At 36.5% G+C, this 23,435-nt stretch overlaps 5 protein-coding genes across 5 annotated transcripts; all 5 read right to left on the bottom strand.

The window, feature by feature from the left end:
* Window positions 1-3,775: 3,775 nt before the first annotated feature.
* LOC111803577 (U1 small nuclear ribonucleoprotein 70 kDa) lies at window positions 3,776-9,117 on the bottom strand. The gene is made up of 10 exons (XM_023688057.2): window positions 8,826-9,117; window positions 8,237-8,351; window positions 8,048-8,127; window positions 7,387-7,462; window positions 7,240-7,304; window positions 7,100-7,162; window positions 5,628-5,709; window positions 5,361-5,523; window positions 5,094-5,165; window positions 3,776-4,941 (listed from the first exon to the last, which is right to left on the bottom strand). The coding sequence occupies exons 1-10, from the start codon at window positions 8,922-8,924 to the stop codon at window positions 4,320-4,322; spliced, it is 1,437 nt and encodes a 478-aa protein (XP_023543825.2). The 5' UTR covers window positions 8,925-9,117; the 3' UTR covers window positions 3,776-4,319.
* A 389-nt stretch (window positions 9,118-9,506) lies between these two features.
* Window positions 9,507-10,181, bottom strand: LOC111803919 (anti-muellerian hormone type-2 receptor). The gene has a single exon (XM_023688534.2). The coding sequence runs from the start codon at window positions 10,167-10,169 to the stop codon at window positions 9,687-9,689; it is 483 nt and encodes a 160-aa protein (XP_023544302.2). The 5' UTR covers window positions 10,170-10,181; the 3' UTR covers window positions 9,507-9,686.
* A 282-nt stretch (window positions 10,182-10,463) lies between these two features.
* PBRP (plant-specific TFIIB-related protein) lies at window positions 10,464-13,795 on the bottom strand. The gene is made up of 3 exons (XM_023688533.2): window positions 13,076-13,795; window positions 12,389-12,547; window positions 10,464-11,352 (listed from the first exon to the last, which is right to left on the bottom strand). The coding sequence occupies exons 1-3, from the start codon at window positions 13,658-13,660 to the stop codon at window positions 10,774-10,776; spliced, it is 1,323 nt and encodes a 440-aa protein (XP_023544301.1). The 5' UTR covers window positions 13,661-13,795; the 3' UTR covers window positions 10,464-10,773.
* A 649-nt stretch (window positions 13,796-14,444) lies between these two features.
* On the bottom strand, window positions 14,445-17,722 carry LOC111804541 (uncharacterized). The gene is made up of 3 exons (XM_023689390.2): window positions 17,296-17,722; window positions 16,971-17,186; window positions 14,445-14,851 (listed from the first exon to the last, which is right to left on the bottom strand). Exons 1-3 carry the CDS (start codon window positions 17,527-17,529, stop codon window positions 14,771-14,773), a joined length of 531 nt encoding a protein of 176 aa, XP_023545158.2. The 5' UTR covers window positions 17,530-17,722; the 3' UTR covers window positions 14,445-14,770.
* An 862-nt stretch (window positions 17,723-18,584) lies between these two features.
* LOC111804211 (uncharacterized) lies at window positions 18,585-21,181 on the bottom strand. Its single transcript, XM_023688937.2, has 2 exons — window positions 20,911-21,181; window positions 18,585-20,330 (listed from the first exon to the last, which is right to left on the bottom strand). Exon 2 carries the CDS (start codon window positions 20,317-20,319, stop codon window positions 18,784-18,786), a length of 1,536 nt encoding a protein of 511 aa, XP_023544705.2. The 5' UTR covers window positions 20,320-20,330; window positions 20,911-21,181; the 3' UTR covers window positions 18,585-18,783.
* Window positions 21,182-23,435: the final 2,254 nt, after the last annotated feature.

The raw sequence follows: 23,435 nt of genomic DNA, 5'->3' as shown, positions 1-23,435 counted from the left end.
TCAAGTTCGACGATAATTAATGACTATTTACCATGTTAACGATCAATCTAGATCTAATAATTTGTTTCGTATATTTTATTTATTTAATTATTTAATTGTGAGGGTAGGCATACTTTATTAGGTTGGGGTGAGGGGGATTAGGGGTAAAGGCTAGGGTAAAAAAAGAGAGTGGAAAGGTAAAAAAGAAAAATGAGAAGAAAAAAGAGGCAAAGTGAATGCTTTATTAAAAACAAGAACCATGTTCCTTTTGAACCGTTGATGACCTCACTTTCACTACCCACTTTGCCTTTTGAAGTTCAAATTTAAGTCTTTTGAAGGACCAAAAAAGCTCAACGGACCACTCATCCTTCAACAATGTTGCAACCAATTACTCCAACCAAAGCTTTTTTTTTTACCGTTCATTGAGGGATTTGGTCCTTTTAATGAACAACAACATGATCAACATGATCAGTGCAGCTAAGGGAATAACTACTTATTTATTATACTTTGACACCTGAGACACTAGAAGCTATACATGTGCATTCACCAAACAAGAAAAATTAGTAAGCCACTACAAACAAATATTGGTAACTCGAACATAGCCCGTCAAGGCAGCTCGATCAATTCTTGAAATAGGGTAAGACAATACAATTTTAGTGTTGGGTTTAGAGTAGCGAGAATCCCAAAGAAAGAAAGCAGCCTTACAAATTGGTGACATTGTATACATTAGTGGTGTCAATGTCAACATAAGTCATCAGCTTGCGCCTTACTGTTTTGTTCTTTTTAGTCAACTCTCCATGTGTTCATCAACGGCCCATGTTTCTCTGTACCCTGCATTTCCTGTTAAATCCCAGCCCTCCATTCAATCAACTCCCTTCGCTTGCCATTGGTTTTATTATTGTTATTATTTTATTCCCTTTTTATAACCCTTTCTTTTTTTTGGGTGATTTTGTACATTTTTTATAAATAAAGTTGCAGAGTTAAAAGAGCATTAAATTTTGTGAGCCTCACCAATTTGGTAATTTAAATAGATAGTTCAGTGACACCATATGTTATATTTTAATTAACAATATATTGCCAATAAAAAATAAAACAAAAACATGTACATGAGTTTAAAAGAGCATTAATTATTGAGTTTATTGAATATTAAAAATTTATAATTTAATCCAAATGAAAACAATCAAATCCCACCGTTAAAAGGGTTTAATATAGATGATTAGACTAAACACCAATATAATCAAAGCAATCAAATGGAGAAGAGGCTGTAGGCCCCACTCTTCCACTTCTTCCTCTCAAACTTCATAATTTATATATATATATATATATATATATTATATAAATTAAAAAAAAAAACATTACAATTAGGTGACGATGTGAATCTTTGACCTACGAAATAGGTTGTTATTATCATAACCTACTAAATTTGTTAAGCTCGGTTAGAGTTTGATCATTTTCATTAAATAATTTATCGAGATAAACAATTAATTTTGATATTAAACTTGTTCGGTTATAAATTTATTATTCGACCTAAATTTTTAATATTGCATAAGATCAAAATTTTAATTTTAGAAAACATTCTAACATTTTATAAAATGATAAGCTTAGAATAGCATTAAAATCTAAATACACGGTAGAAAAATGATATCTAACGTTAAATATTATTTACAAGATTGTTAATTCGATCTCACCGTCCATTATTAAATAATAAACAAAAAAAAAGAATAAAACTTTAATAATATAAAAAAGTAAAATAAACGACGAATCATTATGTAGACTCGGTTTAAATATAGAAAAATGCTGACACAAATAAATGATGATAAGTTTTTAATCATATTTTTTTAAATTTTTTTTTTTAATAATTACTTGCTTAAATACCATAATAGACAGAATATGGATGCGTTTGTTAAATCTATAATTTTATTTCCACCCTTATAGACAAAATTAATTTTGGAGTATTAATAAAAAAATAATAATATATAATTACAAGTTTCTAATCATATTTTTGTAATAATGACTTGCTTAAATACCATATAATAAACAGATGGATGAATTTGTTAAAGAAATATATAATTTTATTTCCACCATTATAGGCATAATTAATTTTGGAGTATTAACAAATAATAATAATATTTTAAAGATAAGTTCTCGAATTAATTTGGTTCAAATTTATGTGTTTATATGAAATTATACTCTAATTATTTTTGTGTAAAATTGAATATTATTACATTGTATTTTATTAAAATTAAATGTATGGTAAAAAATATTTAATGAAAATTTAGGTTATAATTTGAGTTAAATTTGATAATATAAAAATGTTGTAACATTGTTGGTGGAAAAATAAATAAAAAAGAAAAAAGAAAAGAGCAAAAAATGAAATGACCAAATTGGGGACGACATATATGTAACGCAGTGTACGGATTGCGTGTCCCAGGATGGCGATGTTTGTGGTTTGTGTCGAGGTGAAAAGGACAGGACTGTAATTGGATTTTGCTTTTTTTTTTTTTTTTTCAGATGTATTTGGAATTGGGTGGTGCAGGAAGCAGCGTAAGTTTTCCAGTGTAGGCCACCTATTTTGGGCCATAATATTTTTTTTTTTTTTAATTCATTAATGAGATTAATAATTAGTAATTTGGGCTAAATTAATAAAAATACTCATTAATTTTGTATTTTGTTTAAAATATATTGTTAAAAAAATTCAATAGTATTCTTATATATATATTTTTATATAAAAAAAGTGTAAAATTATGTTATGATTTGTTTGAGATGACCACCATTAAAATTGAATTAAAAAACATGAACACAAAGGTGATCTAAGGAGACATAATAAGAATATGATATTATTAGAAAAGGGGTTGTTGTTTGGTAAGATTGAAGAAATAAAGTGATGAGTATTGGGTGGCTAACATAAAAGAAAAACACACACAATTAGCTGATTGAATAACAACTCCCAAAAGTGTAAAATAATAACTTAGAAATGTTCGTTGTATCTTTGCCTCAATTATTGGATGCTTCCAAACATCCAAAACCCACCTCCACGTTCTTCAATACCTTTTTCTAAGTTAGTTTTTAAATAATAATAATAATAAACAGTCTAATTTTTTATATTGACAATTAAGTTGAATATAAAATTCCAAAATTACTTGGAGGAAGAAAGAAAAAAGTGGTTTTAAGAGTTTGATAAGTTAAGTGCGGTTTTACAATTTATTAACAAAGGAATAACTTGAAATAACTTAATTTTTTTCTTAAAATATAACAATAAATATTCAGCATATGATTAAAATCAATATTTAAATATTTAATTTGTAATGAGTTATATAATTAAATAGTTCAAAATATCTCAATGATGAGTTGTCGTCTGGCGGTTAGGATATCTGGCTTTCACTTAGAAGACCCGGGTTCCAACAGTCATTGAACTCAGCATCTTCCAACGTCCATGTAATTAAGATTGCATACAGATTTAATGAGGGATGAATCTCATTGTTCATACAAGTTAGGCCTGACTGTTGGGTAATCGCTTGGCTTCACAACTTGATATCAAGGAGTTTCATGGACAGTTTCCAGTTTGGGCAGCATGAGCCCGTTGGGTCTGCAACTGGTAGGTCGAGTGCCTCGTTCTTTTGACCACCCACGACACAAAGTGGACTGTAAAGTTTAGTATTCATCAATTTAGACCTTAAAAGTTCAAAACTTGTAACAAATTTGTTCCAAATTTTCATAAAAATTCAAGGGTCATTCTTATAGGCCTTCAAAGATTCCAAAGACGTATGAACAATGAGACTCATGAAACTCCTTGATATCAAGCTGTAACAAACTGTTTTCCATATTGACCTTGTTGTCACCAAAACGATGTTCAATCAAATCAAGCATTCAATGTTCTATGACGCTCGTAGAAGTTTATAAAAATCACGGTCAAAGATTAATACAGAAAATCTAGGGAAGTACAACAAATAAACTAAGCAACAATCTGCGTGATAAAGTAGCTGAAATTGAAACTCCCAAGAAGAAACAGTATCAGGCATCCAGAATCTTTAGGTTAATTAACAGAAGAAAGAAGACAATTCCAACATCGATCACGGCAGCTACATAGTACTTTCGTGATATTTGATATCATCTCAACCTCCTCCTGGAAGAATACTAGGGAACATATATGGGAGAAGGGCTGGCTGCTTTATCAGTTATAAAGAAAAGGAGAATAAAGTGAACAGATACTTACCAGCGGTACACACTGCAGCGTGAGAAACTCGTATTCTCTCGAATGAGATCTCTCACTGCGCCTAAATTCATGATTAAAATCACGGGGCCACTCTATCGCGTGATTCAGAAGCGCCACGGTCATGATGTTAATCATCCTCCATTCTATCATTCTGATCATAACGATCTTGGTTACGATGGTCTTCTGGGTGATCATATTGTCCCCGACTACGGTTATGTTCAAAGTGATCGTAGTTTTGGTGATCGGGATCATTATCTGGGTGTCGATGCCCATACTCAGGCTGATCATACCACCCATGACCATCTTCTGTTTCAGCACGATCAATATCTCTGTCCCTATCACCATGTCTATCCTTTTCATATTTTGATTCCCGATTAAAATCAGATTCCCTATCATGGGAGCGACCACGATCAGGGTCCGGAAATCCCCCTTCAAGATCACGATCCCTCTCCCTATCTCTGTCACGATGACGATCCCGATCACGACCTCTATCACGCTCATAGTCACGGCCTCGATCCCTTCCTCGATCACGATCACGATCACGATCACGTGTTCTATCGCGGTCATGGCCACGATCTCTCTCTTTGTCCCTTTCTCTGTCCCGATCTCTATCTCTAGTCCTATCACGATCTCTGTGATGCCTATCTTCTTTGACATCACGATCCTTAGATCTCTCACGGGAACGTTCATGAGACTTCTCTCGCTCTCTTTCTCTGTCTCTTCCCTTCTCATAAGACTTTTCCCTATCTCTGAAAATATTAAATCGAAGCCTAATTACGCAGAATCTAAAATTAACAATAAACTGAAGTTCCAGTCAAATGCTGAAACCATTGTTTGAAAGAAGCACATATGTATTGGCACAAAAATTTCTAAAATGAAAAGAACATATGGAACATCATACCGCTCTCCATGGCGATCTTCACGAGCCCTAGGCTCCTCTGATCGAGATGGTGCACCAGACTGCTGTTGCTCCCTGTACAAGTTACACAGATGCTTTCAGCGTATATAATCTTTATAAATTTTCAGTGATCACAAAAAATTAAGACTTCGCAAGATAAAAACACTGGATCGAGAATCATTCATTATTGTTTTATAGTACAATAATCATCAATATTTCTCAATGCCTTGCACTAGAAAGAGCAGGAGTTGTTGACATCATATTAATTACCTTCCAGACTGCTTCTGGTTATTATCTTCGCCTCCCACTCTGGTAGTTCCAAGACCGCCACCCAGCCATCGAGGACGCCAATTCGGTACTGTTCTACCTCGCTCGACGTCCACAAGTACCCTTCTACCATCAATCTTCCTACCATCAGCTTGCTTATATGCAGCTGAGTAGTTTCAAATGGAGGTGAGTAAATTAATTATCTCCAAATGAAGGAACTAATCATTAATCGAATGGAAGGGTTAAAAATACAAATTAATTGAAACAAACCTTTCATATCTCTTTTGTGCATGTACTCAATGAACGCGTAGCCTTTAGGTTTACCTGTCACTTTGTCCGTAATCAATCGGGCCTGCAAAACACAGAATATTTGCACAAACAAAAAAGTCATATTGCAGAAGAGAAGTTCAAATCTCTTTCCATTACACATTCTCGATGAAGATTTTATGAATTTATAGCCAGAGAAATACTGTAAGAAAGTTTATTATAAGCTAATCCTATTGGCACGGCAGACAGGCACTATGCCTAATTAGCCGTGCTCACCTTTAAATCATAGAGCTTCCATTGCGAGATGCATCATCACCAGCTAGAGTCAGGAAAAACTGATGTATTTGTGACCATTTTACCAGTTGTCGAACATAATAAACTCCCCTTACCAGGGAATTATTTTTCAAATAATGAAAAAGGTATATGTAATATAGGAAATACCAGGAAATACCAGGAAATCTTCTCAACGATGAGATTTTTTTATGCCTTTAAAACCAAAGGTACAACTTTTAGCAGCAGAAAATCTATGCAGTACAAAATTCAAAGGAGAAAGAGATGCTAATACTCCCATGTATTTTACCCAAGGCAGAATAATAAGTTGACAATCTCCATTGTTGCTTGAATATAAAGGCCAAAAGGCAAAGTACATCACTCCACTGCCCAACCTAAAATTTTCAGCTTTGTCATGCATGGTGAAGCCCACCATCTTTCAGGTCAGAGCCATAGAAATACCAAAATCATGAATAACATTTGGCTGAATGTAGAATACCTGCCTCCTTACCAGGAATTCTTGATGTATAGAATTTTACTAAGGAGTTTCCAATTAACATCATGCCTCAAGAATTAACTAACCCAACTACATCCGGGCAAAGACACGATCACTAAGAGGAAAATGAAATACACATCAAATTGATGACTGCATACCAGCAGCTTTACCTGAGAGACTATTAGGAGCTTGAATTACCAACGATGAATCCAGGAGGTGTTTGGCGTTAATCGTTATTCAAACTTATTTCCACCGTAAGGATCCAGACAGATGGAAATATGCTTTACCCCCAAAAAAACTTACCCAGAAATTTGAAAACTTTAAATGGGGAGAAAGTTGAAGGGAAAAATAAAAATAAAAAGTAAGAGATCTGTTTCGCATGTTAATACATAGTTTGGAAGGCCAGTGGAATATTTCTGATGGGTTATTCAAAGAGAAAGCATGGACTATTTAATTGTCACTACAACGAAAAACAATACAAGAAGACCTATTAACTGAAACCACACATGCAAATCCATGCTTAGACATACTACTAAACCAACCCATAGTGATTTAGAATGGAATAGATTCTAGTAAAATTTTCAGAAAAATGGACCAAAAACATGACAAGTACCCAAAAAATATTTCTCATAGTAAAATAAAGTATATAATTGACCACAAAAATATTAACCTCTTACCGAGCGCCCCATGAGGATGCTCAAATACCTACCCGTTTGATTGGCCCATAAGACTCAAACTCTCTTTTGATTCTGCTCTCAGTTGTCTCATAATTCTGCCAATGGGTAACAATGATTTTCAGTGTAACATTAAGCTTAAATTAAAGAATTATGTACACTACATTTTACACACCAGTCTAGCCACAAAGAGCGTTTTGTATGGATCACCAGTTACATTTGGATCGTCACGTTCAAGATCTGCACATAAGTACATATGTAAGACACGACATTCAAATTTTTTACCTACAAATTAAGGGTAAGTACTGAAGAGATGTATCACATTTTGGCAGCTCCTCAACAGCTTTCTTCGCACCCTTTTCAATTCTTAGCAAGTGAATTCTAGCCCTCCTTTGTGCCTGAAAAGTTTCAGTTTCAGAGTAATCAGATTCTTAAGTAGTTACGCCATAATTCTCATAGAAGTATACACGATAAACCATCATTTTGAAAATCCAGTCTTCAGAAACTAATTAAGATCACTTTATTTGAAATGATAAAAACTTTACTACAAATGTGCTAAAATAATCGACAGAGATACCACACTAAATAAGAGGCTGCACCTAAGTTCTTTTTAAAGAATTTTCCTGTATTTTAGTAACACAAGTTCAGTTAAAACGTATTTATTTGACGTTGCTGTTGTTTAAAAGAAATCAAAGCATCGCTTACTAAAAAAATCATGGGCAAATGAATTGTTATACACTAACCTTAAAACTTACAAGCAACCTAATTTAAATCCCGAAAATTGTGTTTAAAGCAAACCATATTGCATCACAAGCTGCCAAACAGCCTCTAAGTTAAAACTATAAGCAATACTCACTTTCCTTACAATACATACATGTATTCAAAACATATACATTTTTTGGGAGGGAACGAGATTCAATATTCAATCTTAAAAGGATTGGGGAAGGTAGTTCACACAGTCATTAAGAAGTAAATTATCTTACCGGAGTTTCACCCTTTAGAACAGGGGGAGAATATTCTGGATCATCAGGTTCAGCAAAATTACTCACAAACTGCGCCATCCCTTCAACACGAAATGCGATAAAATTACATCCCTCGGCAAAAATAGTAAGGAAAAAACTACATAAAAAAAATTAATAAATACCATGCAAGTTTTGAAAAGTACTAAAAACCTGTTAATGGTGGACATTTTCTTTTTTCCGGTGGAGGTTTGAACTCCAAAGGCGGTCGGGGCTCAAAGAGCTTCAGGAGATTGGTCGTAAGACCAGTGGGATGACTCTGTCCAATCTGCACGAGAAGGAAAATTAAGAACCCGAGACATTCCATAGTCGAATGTTCTAAAAACACATCAGCTTCTTTGAAAACCATAATCTGAAATTTCGACCCCCGATGATAATATTAAGTCATCGTATCACACCATGCTGCTGTCGACTAGATGTAGTCTTTTTCTCTTTTAACAAGACACGAGACATTTCATTGACAATACGTTGTTAGCGATCTATGAGTATTCAACGTAGAACTTAATTTATCATCTCTAAACAAAACAAAAAACGAAAATCAATCGTTATGAATACGCAATAACTATAACGACAACATCTATGCATAGTTTTCCGACACAACAACAAATTCTGTATCTTTTCTAATTAACAAACTGCGAAACAACTTCTTGAAACCCTAGCTAACTTCAATCAAACAAAAAAAAAAAGAACAATCGAAGGCTTCAAAAGAAATGATGATAATAGTCGAAAGCCTTCCACGTACCAGTTTGAGTTGAAGGACATTGGCACGATTCTGGGCCTTGGTACGAGTCTGAACCGCCGCGTTGGGATTCCGCATGAAGGCATCATCGTAGTCTCCCATGGCAGCACACGTTGGTTGCTCAGACTAATACGATTACAAATAATTGATATCAGAAATCAAAGGGAGTGGACGGAGAACATTGGCGAGTGTTTTTTGCTCGGGATCTAGTTAGTACGGTCGGGTCGAAACGGAGGGAACTGGAAGAGGCGGAAAAAAGCTGTAAGGTTATATCGAGGGTATTTATACACTTACTTTGCAAGGACTCCCAAGTCTTTTAACAATTCAACTCAATAAATTTCTTGAATATATAAGAAAATTAGAAAGGCTTCAAACCAGAAACGGATATTAATTCTCAAAATTATAATATTAGTGGGTGAAAATACAAATATAGTATAACGTTAATAAATACAGTCTGTTTTGGTAAGTTTTCTGATTTTTAACGCGTGTCTACTCGTACATATTATCCACTCTAGTCAGCCTCAAAATTTTTAAAACTCTGTATTAGAGAGAGAGATTTCCACACTCTATAAAGAATGTTTCGTTCTCATCTCTAAATAATGTGAGATCTCACAATTCATCTTCTTGAATTATGTTAGAGTTGACCGTGAACTCTTAGATTGTCCAATGATAGTAATTGAGGAATTGCAAAACAACATAATTAACTTAAATTTGTTTGATTATATTACATATGAAACCCAAATAACAGGGAAAGTCCTATGCGCAATGAAAGAGAAGAAAACACAATCAAACCAAAACTAGGAGAAACAACAGCCACATACATTCACCACAAGATAGACCCCAAATGGTTAAAGAAGAGAATCGTCAACCAAAGCACTGATCAGCCGGAAGAGGGCCGGGGATGTACCCCTGTTCGAAGTACTGCAACCCAAAAACGACCAAGATAGCCAATAAACTCAAGTACGACAGACCTTCCACCGCGCCCAATAGCCCAAAAGGGCCGTTGGGCAGGCCAGATCCAGTTTTCGTCTTCGTGTATGCCGACCAACCCACGATGCCCACCACCGCCAAGAAGCTGACGCCTTCCAATGCGCCGAGTGACCCGCCAGGCCCCGGCGGCAGCCCGCACCCGGTTGTTTTCAGGGTGTACAGCGACCAACCGATCACTGGGGTCGCCACTAACCCCCCGGCTATTGCCAACGTCTCTGCAATGCCCCCTGCGCTCTCGCTTCCTTCCTTTGCCATGGCCTGAATCTTCACTGCCGTCCGTGGATTCGCCGGTTTACAAAACGAATTCAAACGATTAACCGGCAATGCTCGAACTAAAGAGGATGATGACAGTAGCATCTTTCCCAACTTCCTCGACTATGTCCAGCTCTTTTGTGTGTGTGTGAGAGAGAGAGAGAGAGAGAGAGATGGAGAGAGAGAGAGAAGTGGTGGGTTCTGTAAAGACCTTCCACCTTATCCATCCGAGGAATATCAAAAAGCATTTGATGAAAATCTGAACCAATGGTCTTCCTTATAGATCAGGAATTAAGAGTAAATAATCATAATCTGAAATTTTAACTCTACAGAACGTTACTCTTTTGTAACTTGGAAGCGAACTATACGGGCAAATCTAGATGGTTGGCAGTTCAGACATGTAAAAGACGAGAACTATCGTGTGTGATGCATAAGAGTTCAAAACCATAACATGTTCGAGTTAATTATACATATGTACCTTAATCCTCGTTGGAAACAGTGCAATTCTCCATGACAATTGAATTGCCGAGGCCTTACATTAGGAACTTCTAATCCATTTGCTTGGTCTTTCTCCAAAATAAACGCAAGGAAATGTTCGCTTCTATCAGAACATTACTATGAATCTACCTTTTTCATTTCAACATCGTACAGTTCCACTTAACCAATATAGCATAATTGGGTGGCGTCAAGCTTCATCCTCTTTCTGTTCTTATTGCTGGCCGGTGGAGTGCGGGTGCTCCTTAACAATATCCATTCCCTGGATATCGCTTTGACTCTTCTTCCCAACAGTGCCTTTAGGAGGAGGATGTGGCTGACAAAAAGTTGATGACTTGTTAGTTACAGGGTTATACATTCCACGGGATACAAATTTACTCTCATTATCTTCTTTGACTCTGGATGGATGACCCATGTCTGAGATCTCGGTGGATATATTAGGTTTAGTGTCTATCTGCTTGTCTTTCTCTGAAGACGTCCGTTCAAATGCATCAACTTTTGGAGCAGCAGAACGGCCTGAAGCAATTACAGTTGTGGGAAATGCCCTTTCTGGAGGGACAGCAGGAGTATAATTAGACGGAAGCAAATCATCCCAATTTTCTAGTAGCTCTTTGTAGACTTTCCGGAGGGTGACTTCAGTAAGACCTGTAACCTTACAAATTTCTGCTTGTGTCTTCCGTTTGTCTTCTAATTGGCAAGCTAAATATATAGCAGCAGCCGAGATGCTAATGGGATTCCTGCGAGTGCAGAAGCATTTGTTGATGACAACTTCCCCGATGTGAGTAGCCAGTTCCTAAAATTCATAGTTGTCAACAAGCATGATAGAGGGAAAATAATAGATCACATGATACCACATGCTTGGAGTTGCAAGGAGGGAAAGGTAAACGATCATTACTATATCCAATATTATTGTTGAGGAGAACTACCAATGCCATTGGTCAAGCAGAATTTGACTAGTACAAACACAAGAACACAAATTTTATTGTACACATGGGAAATTTATCTGTTTTGACATATTACATTCAAATCAAATAAAATTAAGGTTAAATTGCAACTTTAGTCCCTTTAAGGTTTGTGTCTATTTGGAAAGTTTAAATAAGAAAAGGTGAATCTATAGATCACATAGAAAGAGAATAACATTATTGGAATTTAAATTATTAAACAAGAAACAACTATTATCACTCTTGGAAAGTATAAGAAAACAAAGGGGAGATAAGCCATTAAGCCACTCTAAGCCAAAGAAGACAGCAGAGAAGTGCTCTAATTGACACTTACCAAAAGCACATTGTAATTACTAAAACCTTAGAAGCAAAATGCTTTGGAACAGCGTGGTGAAAGCTATCTTTTGGAAGTTGTGGTTGAAAAAGAGATCCCAAATCTTTGAAAGGATGAATAGACACAAGGCACAATTGTGAAAGATTTGAAAATTTTGCGTAGGGCTACTAAAGAACTTCCGTTGGTTTTGTTAGGTGGGGGCGTGTCATATTTTTCCTCATGTACTTCTCCCGAACTTCATCTAGCCCTCTAAATTTATCCATAAGGATTCTACAATTCCTCATGAACCATGTACCACTGATAGAACATAAAAGTTTTATAAACTCCATAATGCCTTTTTACGTAGAGCATTTGAGAGTCCAATCAAATTAACTTTCAAGAGTTATTTGCAAAGAAATTTCTCTGTCATTTTTTGCCCCCAGTAAGGATACAGCACTTGTCCATTTTCTCATGCCGTAGAAGTTTTGATCATATTGAACAGAATCAACTATTTACAGTCCAATGCATACCAATCAATATGCCTTAACTTGGTCTAAGAAATGAAATGGAGGTACCTGAGCAGATTTATTGAGTTGAAGAAGTGTGCAGAACCTTGGCATATGGACTGAAATGGAATTGCTGTTGATAGGTTGACTTAATTGCAAAGCTTCTCCCAAAATCTTGATGTACTTCCCTATCTCTTTTTGGGGTACATTGGCTGCAATGGAGATTTCCTGTTATACTCACAGTATGCACCACTTTAGTTGTCGTATCAGTAGTGAAGTAAAGATGACAAAACATAGCTCAAAATCACAATTGGTAGAAGACAGTACTCAGACTTCAAAAGTGCAGAAAGGGGCTTGTACAGATAGCAACATATACGAGGATTAAAATTTTATATTCTAACCTGAGAAAGTTAACCACTCCAAAATAATAATTTTGCAAGAAATCAGAGGAAGGATAACAATTGACTGAATATGTAGAACAAGCAAGGGTAATTCATGAAATTCGAACAAATCTTGCGGGTAGTTAGCACTTTCGTAAAGAAACTCAGAAAGATGTAAGGTCAAAAGATGAACTTGAAAGCCATAGCCTCGCCAACTATCAAAGAACAACATCAATGGACAATAGCTGCAGAGATTTCTCAATTCATCTGCACAACAGTGAATTTCCCAAAATCTTCCTGAACTTTATGCGAGAACATCAAAACAGATCATAACAAAACCAAGAATCAAACAACTTATTTAAAGTGAAATACAGACCTGAAGGGTTCGGGGCTCCTGCGCCTCCCTAATTGCCTGCACAAGTGCAGCAGTGGCAAGCGCCTCAACGCTCCGGTTCCTTAAACAAGTAGCCGAACAGCAATCTCTAAACAACTTAAACGCATGCTCGGAAATGTAGTAATCCAACCCCAAAAGAGAAGCCACATCGATAATCTGCATATAAGCCCTAAGGTTATCGACCACGACCGTCGACGACGACGGTAAATTGGCTGACGACGTAGACTCTAGGGTGCGCTCGAGCTCCGCAAGGTGACCGGAGAAGGAGAAGCAGGAGCGGAAGAAGAGTGGATTGTGCTCCAAGGACCATGTGGAGAAGGCTGTAATGAAGCCTGTGGGCTCGAAAGGATCCAAAACCTGATCGTTCTGGTGGTGGACCGGAGGGGAGGGTAGGTCGGAGGTGACGAGACAAAGGGGGTTATCTTGAGCGCGAAGGTGGAAGAGGTGATGAGGCTGGAATTGTCGCTCTTCAACAACGCGGCCGCATGAAACGCACTCGGTGATGGACTTGCCAGTGCTCGAGGTGGCGCACCGCCCCTGCGCCGCCGAACAGTAGGGGCACTTCATTGTCGTCGTTACAGTACTGCTACGGATACAGATTCAGCGCGCATATGTTCTTCAGTGGTCGGGTAATCTCAATCCGATTTTGCAGGTCGATAGAATTCAAGTCAACTGCATCGCCTACCATTTATACTTTTTTGTTGTGGTTGTTAGGTTAAACCATAGTTTCCTTTACTCGCTCGCACATTGGGTTATTCAAAATTTAGTTAAATTATAAGTTTATTTACTAACATTTAGGTTTATATTAAGAAATTTGTTAAATTTAAAAACAAGTGTAAGTGTGGTTAGAGTTGTGGGTCGATTTCAACATCGTCGCTGATACTCATACTCTAAAGTTTCCATCGTTGTCGTCTAGTAATCAAAAGCCATCGACGTCCCAAGGTTTTAGCTCGAGAGAGTAGTCATGTTGCATGCAATAGAGGAGACTAAACTATTTGACATTTTCGACATCTTTAAAATGTAGGGATCAACTAAATATAAAATTGAAATTTCAACGGCCTATTAGACAAAAACATAAAATTTTATAGACGCAACTTATAATTTTACCTTAAATTATAATCTTTGATATAAGAAGTTTCAAATTCCAATTAGAAATGAAGATAAAATAATAATTCATTCAAAGGACAAAGGATGCCACGGGAAGATCAATGTGAACGTAAAAATCTAAGAACCTTATCGAATAGGAAATCTAAGTTTCATAACCATATAACATGAGACATTAAGATAGACACTCGACGACCAAAGCATCCGTAGTTGAAATTATCCAAAGTTCTAACCACAGAGAAACAAATTGAACCATGCAAACAACAACGGGTTGGAAGTATAATAGTTTATGATGCTCTTCTACATGTTTAAATGATTGTCGAATATGAGACTTTCAATACTTATCTTTCACCTCTATAAATAACATTACCAAATATCACTCTAACATTCTACGCAAAAAGGCTGTTTGACCCATCTTGCAATACTGTAAGCAAAAGGGAAAAAAATCGAAGTTGAAAGAATGTAGACTTGCCAGTCACTGCCTCCTACAAACAACCTCAGACAGCAATCTAGTGGCAGAAAAGGCAGAGTAGAGAGGCATCGAACCTTGGATCATCATGAACATCATCCATGTCACACCTTACTCCCAGTTTTGATAGCTGCCCCCCTGCTTTTATCTGCTATTTTCTGCATCTTTGTGAACTCTCGTGCACTCTGATAATAAGTATAAGAAAAGTCAAGAGCATAGAGGTTAGAGTACCTTGACAAGGAAAGAAACATGAGAAAGGAAAAATGAAAATTTTCCCAAGCATAGTTAATCATTTCTATATGACACAAGCTTTGATCAGATACAGGATTGCCTTTATCGGTTTTTGAAGCCTATTCAACCTGGGATACAGGATTTCTAATAACACCTCTAACAACACCGCTAGCAGATATTATCCTCTTTGGGCTTTTCCTTTCAGGCTTTCCCTCACGATTTTAAAACGCGTCTGCTAGGGAAAGGTTTCCACACCCTTATAGAGGGTATTTCATTCTCCTCCCCAACCAATGTGGGATATCATAATTCACCCCCCTTTAGAGCCCAGAGTCCTCGCTGGCACTCGTTCCTTTTTCTAATCGATGTGGGACCCCTGCAAATCCACCCTCTTTTGGGGCCCAGTGTCCTTACTGGCAACACCGCCTCCTGGCTAGGACATTGTCCGGTGTCTGGCTCTGATACCATTTGTAACGGTCTAGGTCTACCACTAGCAGATATTGTCCTCTTTGGGATTTTCCTTTCAGGCTTCCCCTCAAGGCTTTAAAACGCGTCTACTAGGGAAAGGTTTCCACACCCTTATAAATGGTGTTGCGTTCTCCTCCCCAACCAACGTAGGACATCACAACAATATATTCAGGTACAAGATAACCTCAACTTATATAAATCACAAAATCACACCCCGGTAATCAGTTCACAGTTGGCAAAATTATCTAAAGAGCTTAATCTTTTTCAGGCTGCAGAGTGGTATAGAGGACAACAGACCTCACTGTCCTTAAAAAGCTAGTGACCATTGAAGAACAAGCAGTACTCTCCTATTTGAGACCACTACAATTCTCTACCAGCCGGCTAAGTGAAAACGATAATATAGCTTCAACTCTTATAATTTAAATCAGGTAGCCAAAGCTAGTTCCTCCCAACTTTTACAAATCCCCATATCATACCTCTAAAAAACAACTCTATATTTGGATAAAAGACTTTCTTTTTTAGGCTGCAAGATGGCACAGAGGATAAAAACCTCCATGTCTTTATAAGCTAGTGATCATCGAAGAACAAACTGTAGTTTCCTACTTGAGATCACTAGTTCATTATCAGGCAGCGAGGATGAAAAATGAGCGGCCATCTACCCATCAACAATTGGTTATGGAGGGAGGCACGCAAGCAGGTAAAAACCGTTGCAAAACTTAGACATGTCAATCATTGCTCCCTTATACAAGATATCAAGCCTTTGGTAAAGAACCCCAAATTTGTCCCTTTGGGGACACTCGATAAAATTGGTTTACCGATGATGTATGGGAAAATTATCTACAATGCTAAAGGGTTATACGAGTTACCAAGTTTCTGAATAGGAAACGACATCAGAAGTCAGGATTAAGATCCCATTCATCAAATGGAAACACAGGGCTGCACTAGATAGTCAATTGGTTCATTTTTCTAAACATTAATGTGCTATAGTGCAAACTTGTTATAGCTTATAAATTTACTATAGCTTTCACAAAATTGAAACTACAAGGGAACACGAAACACACAGGAAGTACTAGGAATCCAACTGCCCGCTAGAACCTTCCCCGCATGTCATGTTAAACGATACTCCTCCAAGCATTATTTGACCATTGTATCATGTTAAACACTATATGTATCATTCCCTAACTTCTTATTAGTTCAATGAGAATCATAGTCAACTGCAAATATGCAATCGCAACCAAAACTGAACCCCCATCCACATACACGAAGAGTGTACTCAAAACCAACATGATATCTGTTCCAGGTAGTCCTCAGTTATCCCAAAAGGTGCAATCTCAGATGAATATGAAGATATTACCCACGTCAAAATGAGTGGGTGGGGAGGGAGAGGCCGTACCATTAGCATTTAGTTTTAAGAAAACTTCCCACCGAATAACTATAAGAATTGCAACACTCAAGACTTAGGAGCGGGAAAAAAAAAAAACTCAACTCCAACTGTTGCTGGTTTGTAATTATAGTTCATAGAATGCCCTAGATACCCTTGTCGTGTGCTACGAACATAAGATCATCAGGGGCTATTAAAACGTATGTATCAGAGAGTAAATAACCAACCGTGGATTGCTCCGAAGGCGTATCAAGAACAATGGAGTGCATAGACATCCGGGCGATCTCGGAGATAGCAGCCTCTCTATCACCAGGCACTTCACTGGTCAGGTCCTCGTACGCAGCCTCGAATGCCTCTTGCCAGAAACGCGGTAACCTGATCCGGCGATTATTTGTGTAAACGTCCCACATATGTTTCACTATCTTCTCCCTTTCCTCCATTTCCTAAAATTCAAAACCAACAATTGGAGGGAAAACCAGGAAATCAATGTGTTAAATTCGATCAAGATCTGGCTCAGACGTCAATAATAATTACAGAGAGAGAGATACTAACAAGCACATCGAGATCATTAAGGAGGTTAAAATCGATATCATCAGATAGACCGTTGAGATTACCGACAGACCATCGAAGAGAGACGGTGCCGGTGAACATGGACCAAAATGCGAGCAACAAAATGGCAGTCAAGGCCCAGAACTTGTAGCGTCCTTTGCCGAATATACTCGAAACCGAGCTCTCTTTCTTCCCGGCACTCGCTATCGTCGTTGGAAGGACATCGTCGTCCTTCATATCGATCAACGACAATAAGAAGAAATAAGAAAAATCAAAATCCTCGAACCACTGCCGCAGAATCGACTTTAATCGATTTTAAGAAATACTGAGAAATTATGCCCTCGCCTTTCCCACTGAATCAAAGAAGAACCAGATTTGGACGGAGAACAGAGTTTCTTCTCTCACTGAAGAGAGAGGTGAAAAAAGAAGGAAAGAGAGAGACAGAGAGACGTATTAAAATATTATATTTGTAGGCCACCACATATAATTATATTTGATATCTTAATATCGTAATAAAAATACGTGGAAGCATGAATCTTTGCTAATACTATCCAGCATAGGGCTATCCTTATCTGGGACCACCGACGCAATACGACGTCGGTTCAAAAAATTCAGTAAATCCAATAGCTTTTTCTCATTTTCAAACAATCGGCCATACGTTCCCTGAAAAAATCGTTGAGACCACGATTAGATTAAGTGGAGGAGAGCGTCACAAGTTCTTAATTTGTGCTGTCGCGTCTGACAATACAATTGTGTTTTGAGACAGTCATCAAATACGATGATTAGATTAAGTGGGAAGTGTGTCTCAAGTTCACCGAGAGAAAGTAGCTTTGCAACCCTCACACATCAAGACAGACAATGGACGACCCTCAAGTGGCGCCTATCTGACCATATTTGGGCCAAGATTGAGAAGTGTTATGATGCAACCGAGGAAGAGGAAGATGAATCATCCAATACACTAGGAGTGTACATTGAAGATAAATCGAGATATGCAAAGTTTGAGAGAATGAGGCGACACGAGTGTCGAAGGAGGTCAAATAGGACCCCGACTATAACTTCAAAAGTCAAGATTTCGATATGAATTTTGACCTATTAAGTTATTATCTAAATTAATATTCTAAAACACGTTAGTTATTAAATTATTTCTAGTGATTTAATTTGATTCAATTTAATTCAACCTCTTAAAATTTCAAAAGTTTCCATTTTAACTCATAGGTTTTCTAATTAAACCAGAATGATAATTATAATCTAATTTAAACCACAACATTTATAAAGAAAAAGAGGGGGAAACATGTAGCAACGACACAATGACATGGCCGATATGGTTGACAATAAATTTGTACGTTTTTTGTAAACAAACCTTAAAAAAATCAGATGCCGTATGAATGAAAATTACAAGCAATAACAAACCCGTTACGAACACGAAAAAAATGAGCATAGTTCAACAATTAAGGCACTACTTCCAACAAGAAAGACGAGCAGGCAGCCTACTTACTCGTCCATGCCATCGTCTCCGTCTCCGTCTCCATCTCCATCTCCTTCATCTAAATCAAGATCAGCAAGCAACTCTTCAAGTGGTACTGAAGGTCCATCTTCCCCATCAGTCATTTCAGATGGTTGATATTCTCTATTTCGGTACAATGATATGTTGAACCTCAAATCTGGATTCTCCTCTAAGTCTCTCAAAAACTGTTCATACTCCGAGTTTTTCTTATCTTCATCTGCTCTACCTCTATCATCAACATCCATTTCAAGCGATTTAAGCTTCCATGCTCGAGGCTTTCCACGCTTCCTCTGGCGCTTTTCTTCATAACTCTTCTTGATTAAAATCGCCTCCGGAAGTTCGAGACCCTTGTATTTTTCTATCTCCATATCATTACTATTGGCTGCATAAAGATCATAACCAAGGGCATAATCCCCAGGGTTCAAAATATGACCAAGATGGGTTCTTATGGAGAATATCGTGTCGTTCCTTCCAAAATCTGATACGCGAGCTACTTGAGCATAGGCCAACATATACTTGGAACCAGCAACATTGACTTCAGTAGAAACATTCTCAATATCTAATACAACATATTCCACAAGCTGCCTGCTAGTGAGTAGAGACCTAAAGGATGTCCTCCAATACTGATCAGCATCCAAGAAGCAGTACCTTAATGTGAATGGATCAAGTAAAGCAATCGCATTTGTAACTTTGGTGCAAATTACAAGAGGACCAAGATTGCCCAAACTAACAGCAACTTTAGGAGGCAAGCATATCAAATCCTCACGGCATATTGGCGATATTTCAACGGAGAAAGTGTGCTTATAGTTGTGAACGTTACTCTTAGAATCATGAGAAACGAGTTGTTTATCGCTGCGGCTCCTGATTGGAGCAACCTTTCCAATAAATTCCACAAACTTTACAGCATGACTCCTATTAGAAAAGAAAAAGTCAATACCTTCATCCATCTGTTTGATCCTTATGGCACTGGCAGCAGCACCATGCTTCAGTATCAGTTGCTCCAAGAAGAAAAATGTACGGCGGTGAGGGACGTGCTGCCTGAGTTGAACAGAAGCTACCCACTGGTCAGGGTTGGCCTGGACCCTAGCACAAGACTCACACAAGTGATCCTGTACAACATACTCGGCGACGTAGGACTGTTCCAAAATTGCTCCATGTAGGACCTCTTTCTGAACCTTCAACTTGACCTTGATTCTCTTGGAATGGGGTTCAGTCCAAACAAATTCAGCATGTACCAGTTTAACCTTATTCAAATTTTTTAACCTTTTGATACAGAATGTCAGTAGTTCCTTTGATTCTAATTGCGCTTTAAGCCAAGTTCGGGGTGGCTGCAAGTAACTCTCGCAATCTGGACAATGCATAATAGTCAATTGCTTCTGTAGACCTTCTGTGATGTCAACTTCAGAACACAAGCATTTGACGCACATATTGGCAGCATTTGGTGCCATGGGAATTCCACATTTGCAACATAAGACACTGCCAATGGTCTGTTGAACAGCAAACAATCCTGCTTCTCCAGCCATAGTTTATACTCCTAACAAAGATCACCAAAACAACACCAATTAAATTCTAAAGCTTCTTTTATTGCAGAAAAGGTGAAAAAAGCTAACTAGGCCAAAACATAACCCCTTGTTTGGAACCCCGGATTTGGAAGGATTAGAAATCAGTTTTGAAACCATTTCTGTTGTTTGGTTTGAATAAAAAAATAAAAAAATAGTTGAAATTCAGTCTAACTTGAAATCCCATTTTATATCGAAAAAATTCCATACAATATGAAAACTTCAAAAAAAAAAAAAAAAAAGTGAAAGTCCGGTATCCTGATTAATCACACGGTGCGGAATACAGAGAATGCTTATAGAATTTAATTGCACGAAGAATCTGTCAACTAATAGTAATTTATACCAGAAATATGTAATTAATCAGAAACGAACTTAACAATATCTGATTACACAAAATAGTAGGATTTGGCGGAATTTTAAATTGACCTCAATCCAATTTTTTCCTATTTTCGAATTTATTGAACAGGGGGAAAATGAACAGGAAAAAAATTGAACCAAGCAAATTAAACAACGATGGACTGAGAGATCTACGGTTACAGAAGATTAAGTGTGAACCTCAACGATGAGCTGTTGTAGAAGAAGGCGGTGGGCAGTCGTGCGGTTGCAGCAGAACAGAGGACGGCGCGCCGGGACGGTTCAACAGAGGAAGATAGAAAAAGAAGGAAGAAAACAAACAATAACGATGGGTGGAGGGCGCCTGCCGGCGAAGGTTGTAGCAGAGAGCGATATATGGAGAAGAAGGGACACGAAGGAAAAGAGAAAGCTAAGGGCTATGGAGAAGAATAGTGGTCTGAGATTTGGCGAAGACGATACGAATGGCGGCAAAGGAAGGGGTTTTGGGATTTTAGGTTTGTAGGGTATTATGGTAATTATGTTCACCACAAGGGTTATTTATTAATTATTTACAAATCCGCTGTGACGGTGGGCTGGAGAAACAAAAATCCAACTCCTGCTTTTCCTTCTCAAAAAATCAAAACCGTTTTTTTATTTAAAAAAAAAAATCTCAAAATAATAAATAAATTATAGTAAATATTATGTCCTGCTTACCATCGATCTCCCGTGGGCCTTTGAGTTCGTGTTTGGGCCAGGGTAAGAAATGGGCCTCAATATGGCCCAAACAGTTGAATACAAGAGCCTGCTGCCCGTTCCATTGTCAGCCACCAAACAACCACCGCAAGTGGATGGGTCGCCTCCAGCTCTCCGCCAACCATTGTCGGTGGTGCCTGCCATTGATGCCACCATCTAGCTTTGAAATTAAGTCTAAATAATATCCATATATTTTTTTTAAAAAAATTGCTCCTAAATTTTTAAAATCTTAAAATATTAATATAAAATTTTATGAAAGAAACTTAAATTTTTATTTATTTAATAAGTAATGATTAAGAAAGAAAGTAAGTAAAGGGACATGAAAGCAAAAGCAGTGGCATAAATAATATTGATTTTAATAATGTCCACGTCAGATTAGCAATATAATAATAATAATAATAATAAAGAAAGAAAGAAAAGTCCAATCAGCCTTTTTACAAGGGAATGCCTTGAAGAGAGAACCTAAAAGAAAATGAGATTTTACCAAATCACCCATAGTTTATCCCATAAATCGCACCCACCAACTTTGATCCTCCACCCAATTAACTTTTTACTTCTAATTATTTATAAATAAATAAAAAAATCAAGAAATCCATACTTTATATTCTATCCTTCTATAAACTCATAATTTAATTATTTTTTTTAATGTTATATTATCGTCGTAATACCTTATCTTATGTCAAATAATAATAATAATTATTATGTTTGACTTTACAGACTGAAATATTCTTGCCTTTCCTACTTAATACGAGCGTGACAATTCAAATATTTGACCCATTACTAATTTATTTTGATATTTTCAAAATCTGTCCATTAATGAAAATGTATGATGAAATAATTTGTGTTGATACAAGTCGGGTACGACATTATAGAGAGAGAAAGGTGGGGGAGAGAGAATGAGAGACACGGTTAGTGCAATGAATGGGAATCTCTCGATGAGAAATACTTTGCGAAGAAGGAAGAAAAGGGAACACTTATAATGATGGAGGACTTTTTGATATAAAGTTAAAGCAAATAAAAAAAGCATATATGAAAATAAATAAATAACTTACACCCATCAATGTCATTCATTGCGTCTCCTCCACATATTATTAGGCCAACCCTATAGTTTTCATCCCTTTCACATTGAAATGATATAAACATAAAATTTTAATCTCAAATTTAATTATTTGAATGAAGTTTTATATAATTATTTAATGAAATCATACTCCTATTGGTGTATTAATTTAATTAAGGAGATTAAGCTAAGATCCTTAGAACACCATCCCACTTATCATGAGTGGAAACACAACGTGAGTTTGTGTTCCAAGTCAACGACATCAATTATGATATTTTGCAGAAACTTCCCGGCTTTTTGGTTGTATTTTATTTTTATCCCCCATTTTTTCAAATATTCCTTGTTTCCCCCTAAATTGAGCTTGAATTTTATATTTTTATTATTATTGTTTCATATCTACTTTTAGAAATAACTTTCAATAAATTTATAAATTCAATTAAAATGCTCGATTAATATGAGTGTAGAATAACGACCTTTTTTTTTTTTTTTATAATTAATATGATTGGTTTTTCATTTTTTTCATCATTTTCTATTTTTTCTTAATTATTTTATAATTTTTTTTTCCTGGTTTGGTTGAATTTGGAGAAAAAAAAAAACATAATTTTTAGTTAATTTTAAATAAAATTAAGTAAAAATATTTTTTAAAAAAGTTACCTAAATAAATAAATTTAAAATTGATATAATCATTTGTTTAAAATTTTAATATAAGCGTTGAAGTTTCATGGGATTTAAATATTTTTTTATAACATTAATTACATTAATACCCCACACCTTCCAAACATAACCTTTTTTTTCTTCATCATTAAATTTATCCAAAGAAAAAAACAAAAATGAAGTTCATGGGAAGTTGCCATGTGTCCAAAAGCGTGGACAAGGATACTTATTATTTTAAAATATTTGATTTAAATAAGTAGAGATATTGATGACTAAAATATAT

Source organism: Cucurbita pepo, chromosome 10, assembly GCF_057944985.1.
Source record: "Cucurbita pepo subsp. pepo isolate OVF chromosome 10, ASM5794498v1, whole genome shotgun sequence".
Taxonomy (NCBI): Eukaryota; Viridiplantae; Streptophyta; class Magnoliopsida; order Cucurbitales; family Cucurbitaceae; genus Cucurbita; species Cucurbita pepo.
Note: the sequence above shows the minus strand (reverse complement) of the source record. Positions and strands in the feature narration are given on the sequence as shown.

Bases quoted from the DNA above. Each gene is read 5' to 3' on its own strand.
- LOC111803577 (XM_023688057.2), bottom strand. From the start codon at position 8,924: ATGGGAGACTACGATGATGCCTTCATGCGGAATCCCAACGCGGCGGTT. The intron at 5,524-5,627 runs GTTTGTTTCAAT...GAAACTACTCAG, and splicing joins GCACAAAAGAGATATGAAAG to CTGCATATAAGCAAGCTGAT. The intron at 4,942-5,093 runs GTATGATGTTCC...TAATATTTTCAG, and splicing joins GAAGATCGCCATGGAGAGCG to AGATAGGGAAAAGTCTTATG.
- LOC111803919 (XM_023688534.2), bottom strand. From the start codon at position 10,169: ATGCTACTGTCATCATCCTCTTTAGTTCGAGCATTGCCGGTTAATCGT.
- PBRP (XM_023688533.2), bottom strand. From the start codon at position 13,660: ATGAAGTGCCCCTACTGTTCGGCGGCGCAGGGGCGGTGCGCCACCTCG. The intron at 12,548-13,075 runs GTCTGTATTTCA...TGAGTATAACAG, and splicing joins AGGAGCCCCGAACCCTTCAG to GAAATCTCCATTGCAGCCAA. The intron at 11,353-12,388 runs GTACCTCCATTT...TATGAATTTTAG, and splicing joins AACTCAATAAATCTGCTCAG to GAACTGGCTACTCACATCGG.
- LOC111804541 (XM_023689390.2), bottom strand. From the start codon at position 17,529: ATGAAGGACGACGATGTCCTTCCAACGACGATAGCGAGTGCCGGGAAG. The intron at 17,187-17,295 runs GTTAGTATCTCT...TTTGAATTTTAG, and splicing joins TTAATGATCTCGATGTGCTT to GAAATGGAGGAAAGGGAGAA. The intron at 14,852-16,970 runs GTTGGTTATTTA...ACTTATTATCAG, and splicing joins CGCCTTCGGAGCAATCCACG to AGTGCACGAGAGTTCACAAA.
- LOC111804211 (XM_023688937.2), bottom strand. From the start codon at position 20,319: ATGGCTGGAGAAGCAGGATTGTTTGCTGTTCAACAGACCATTGGCAGT.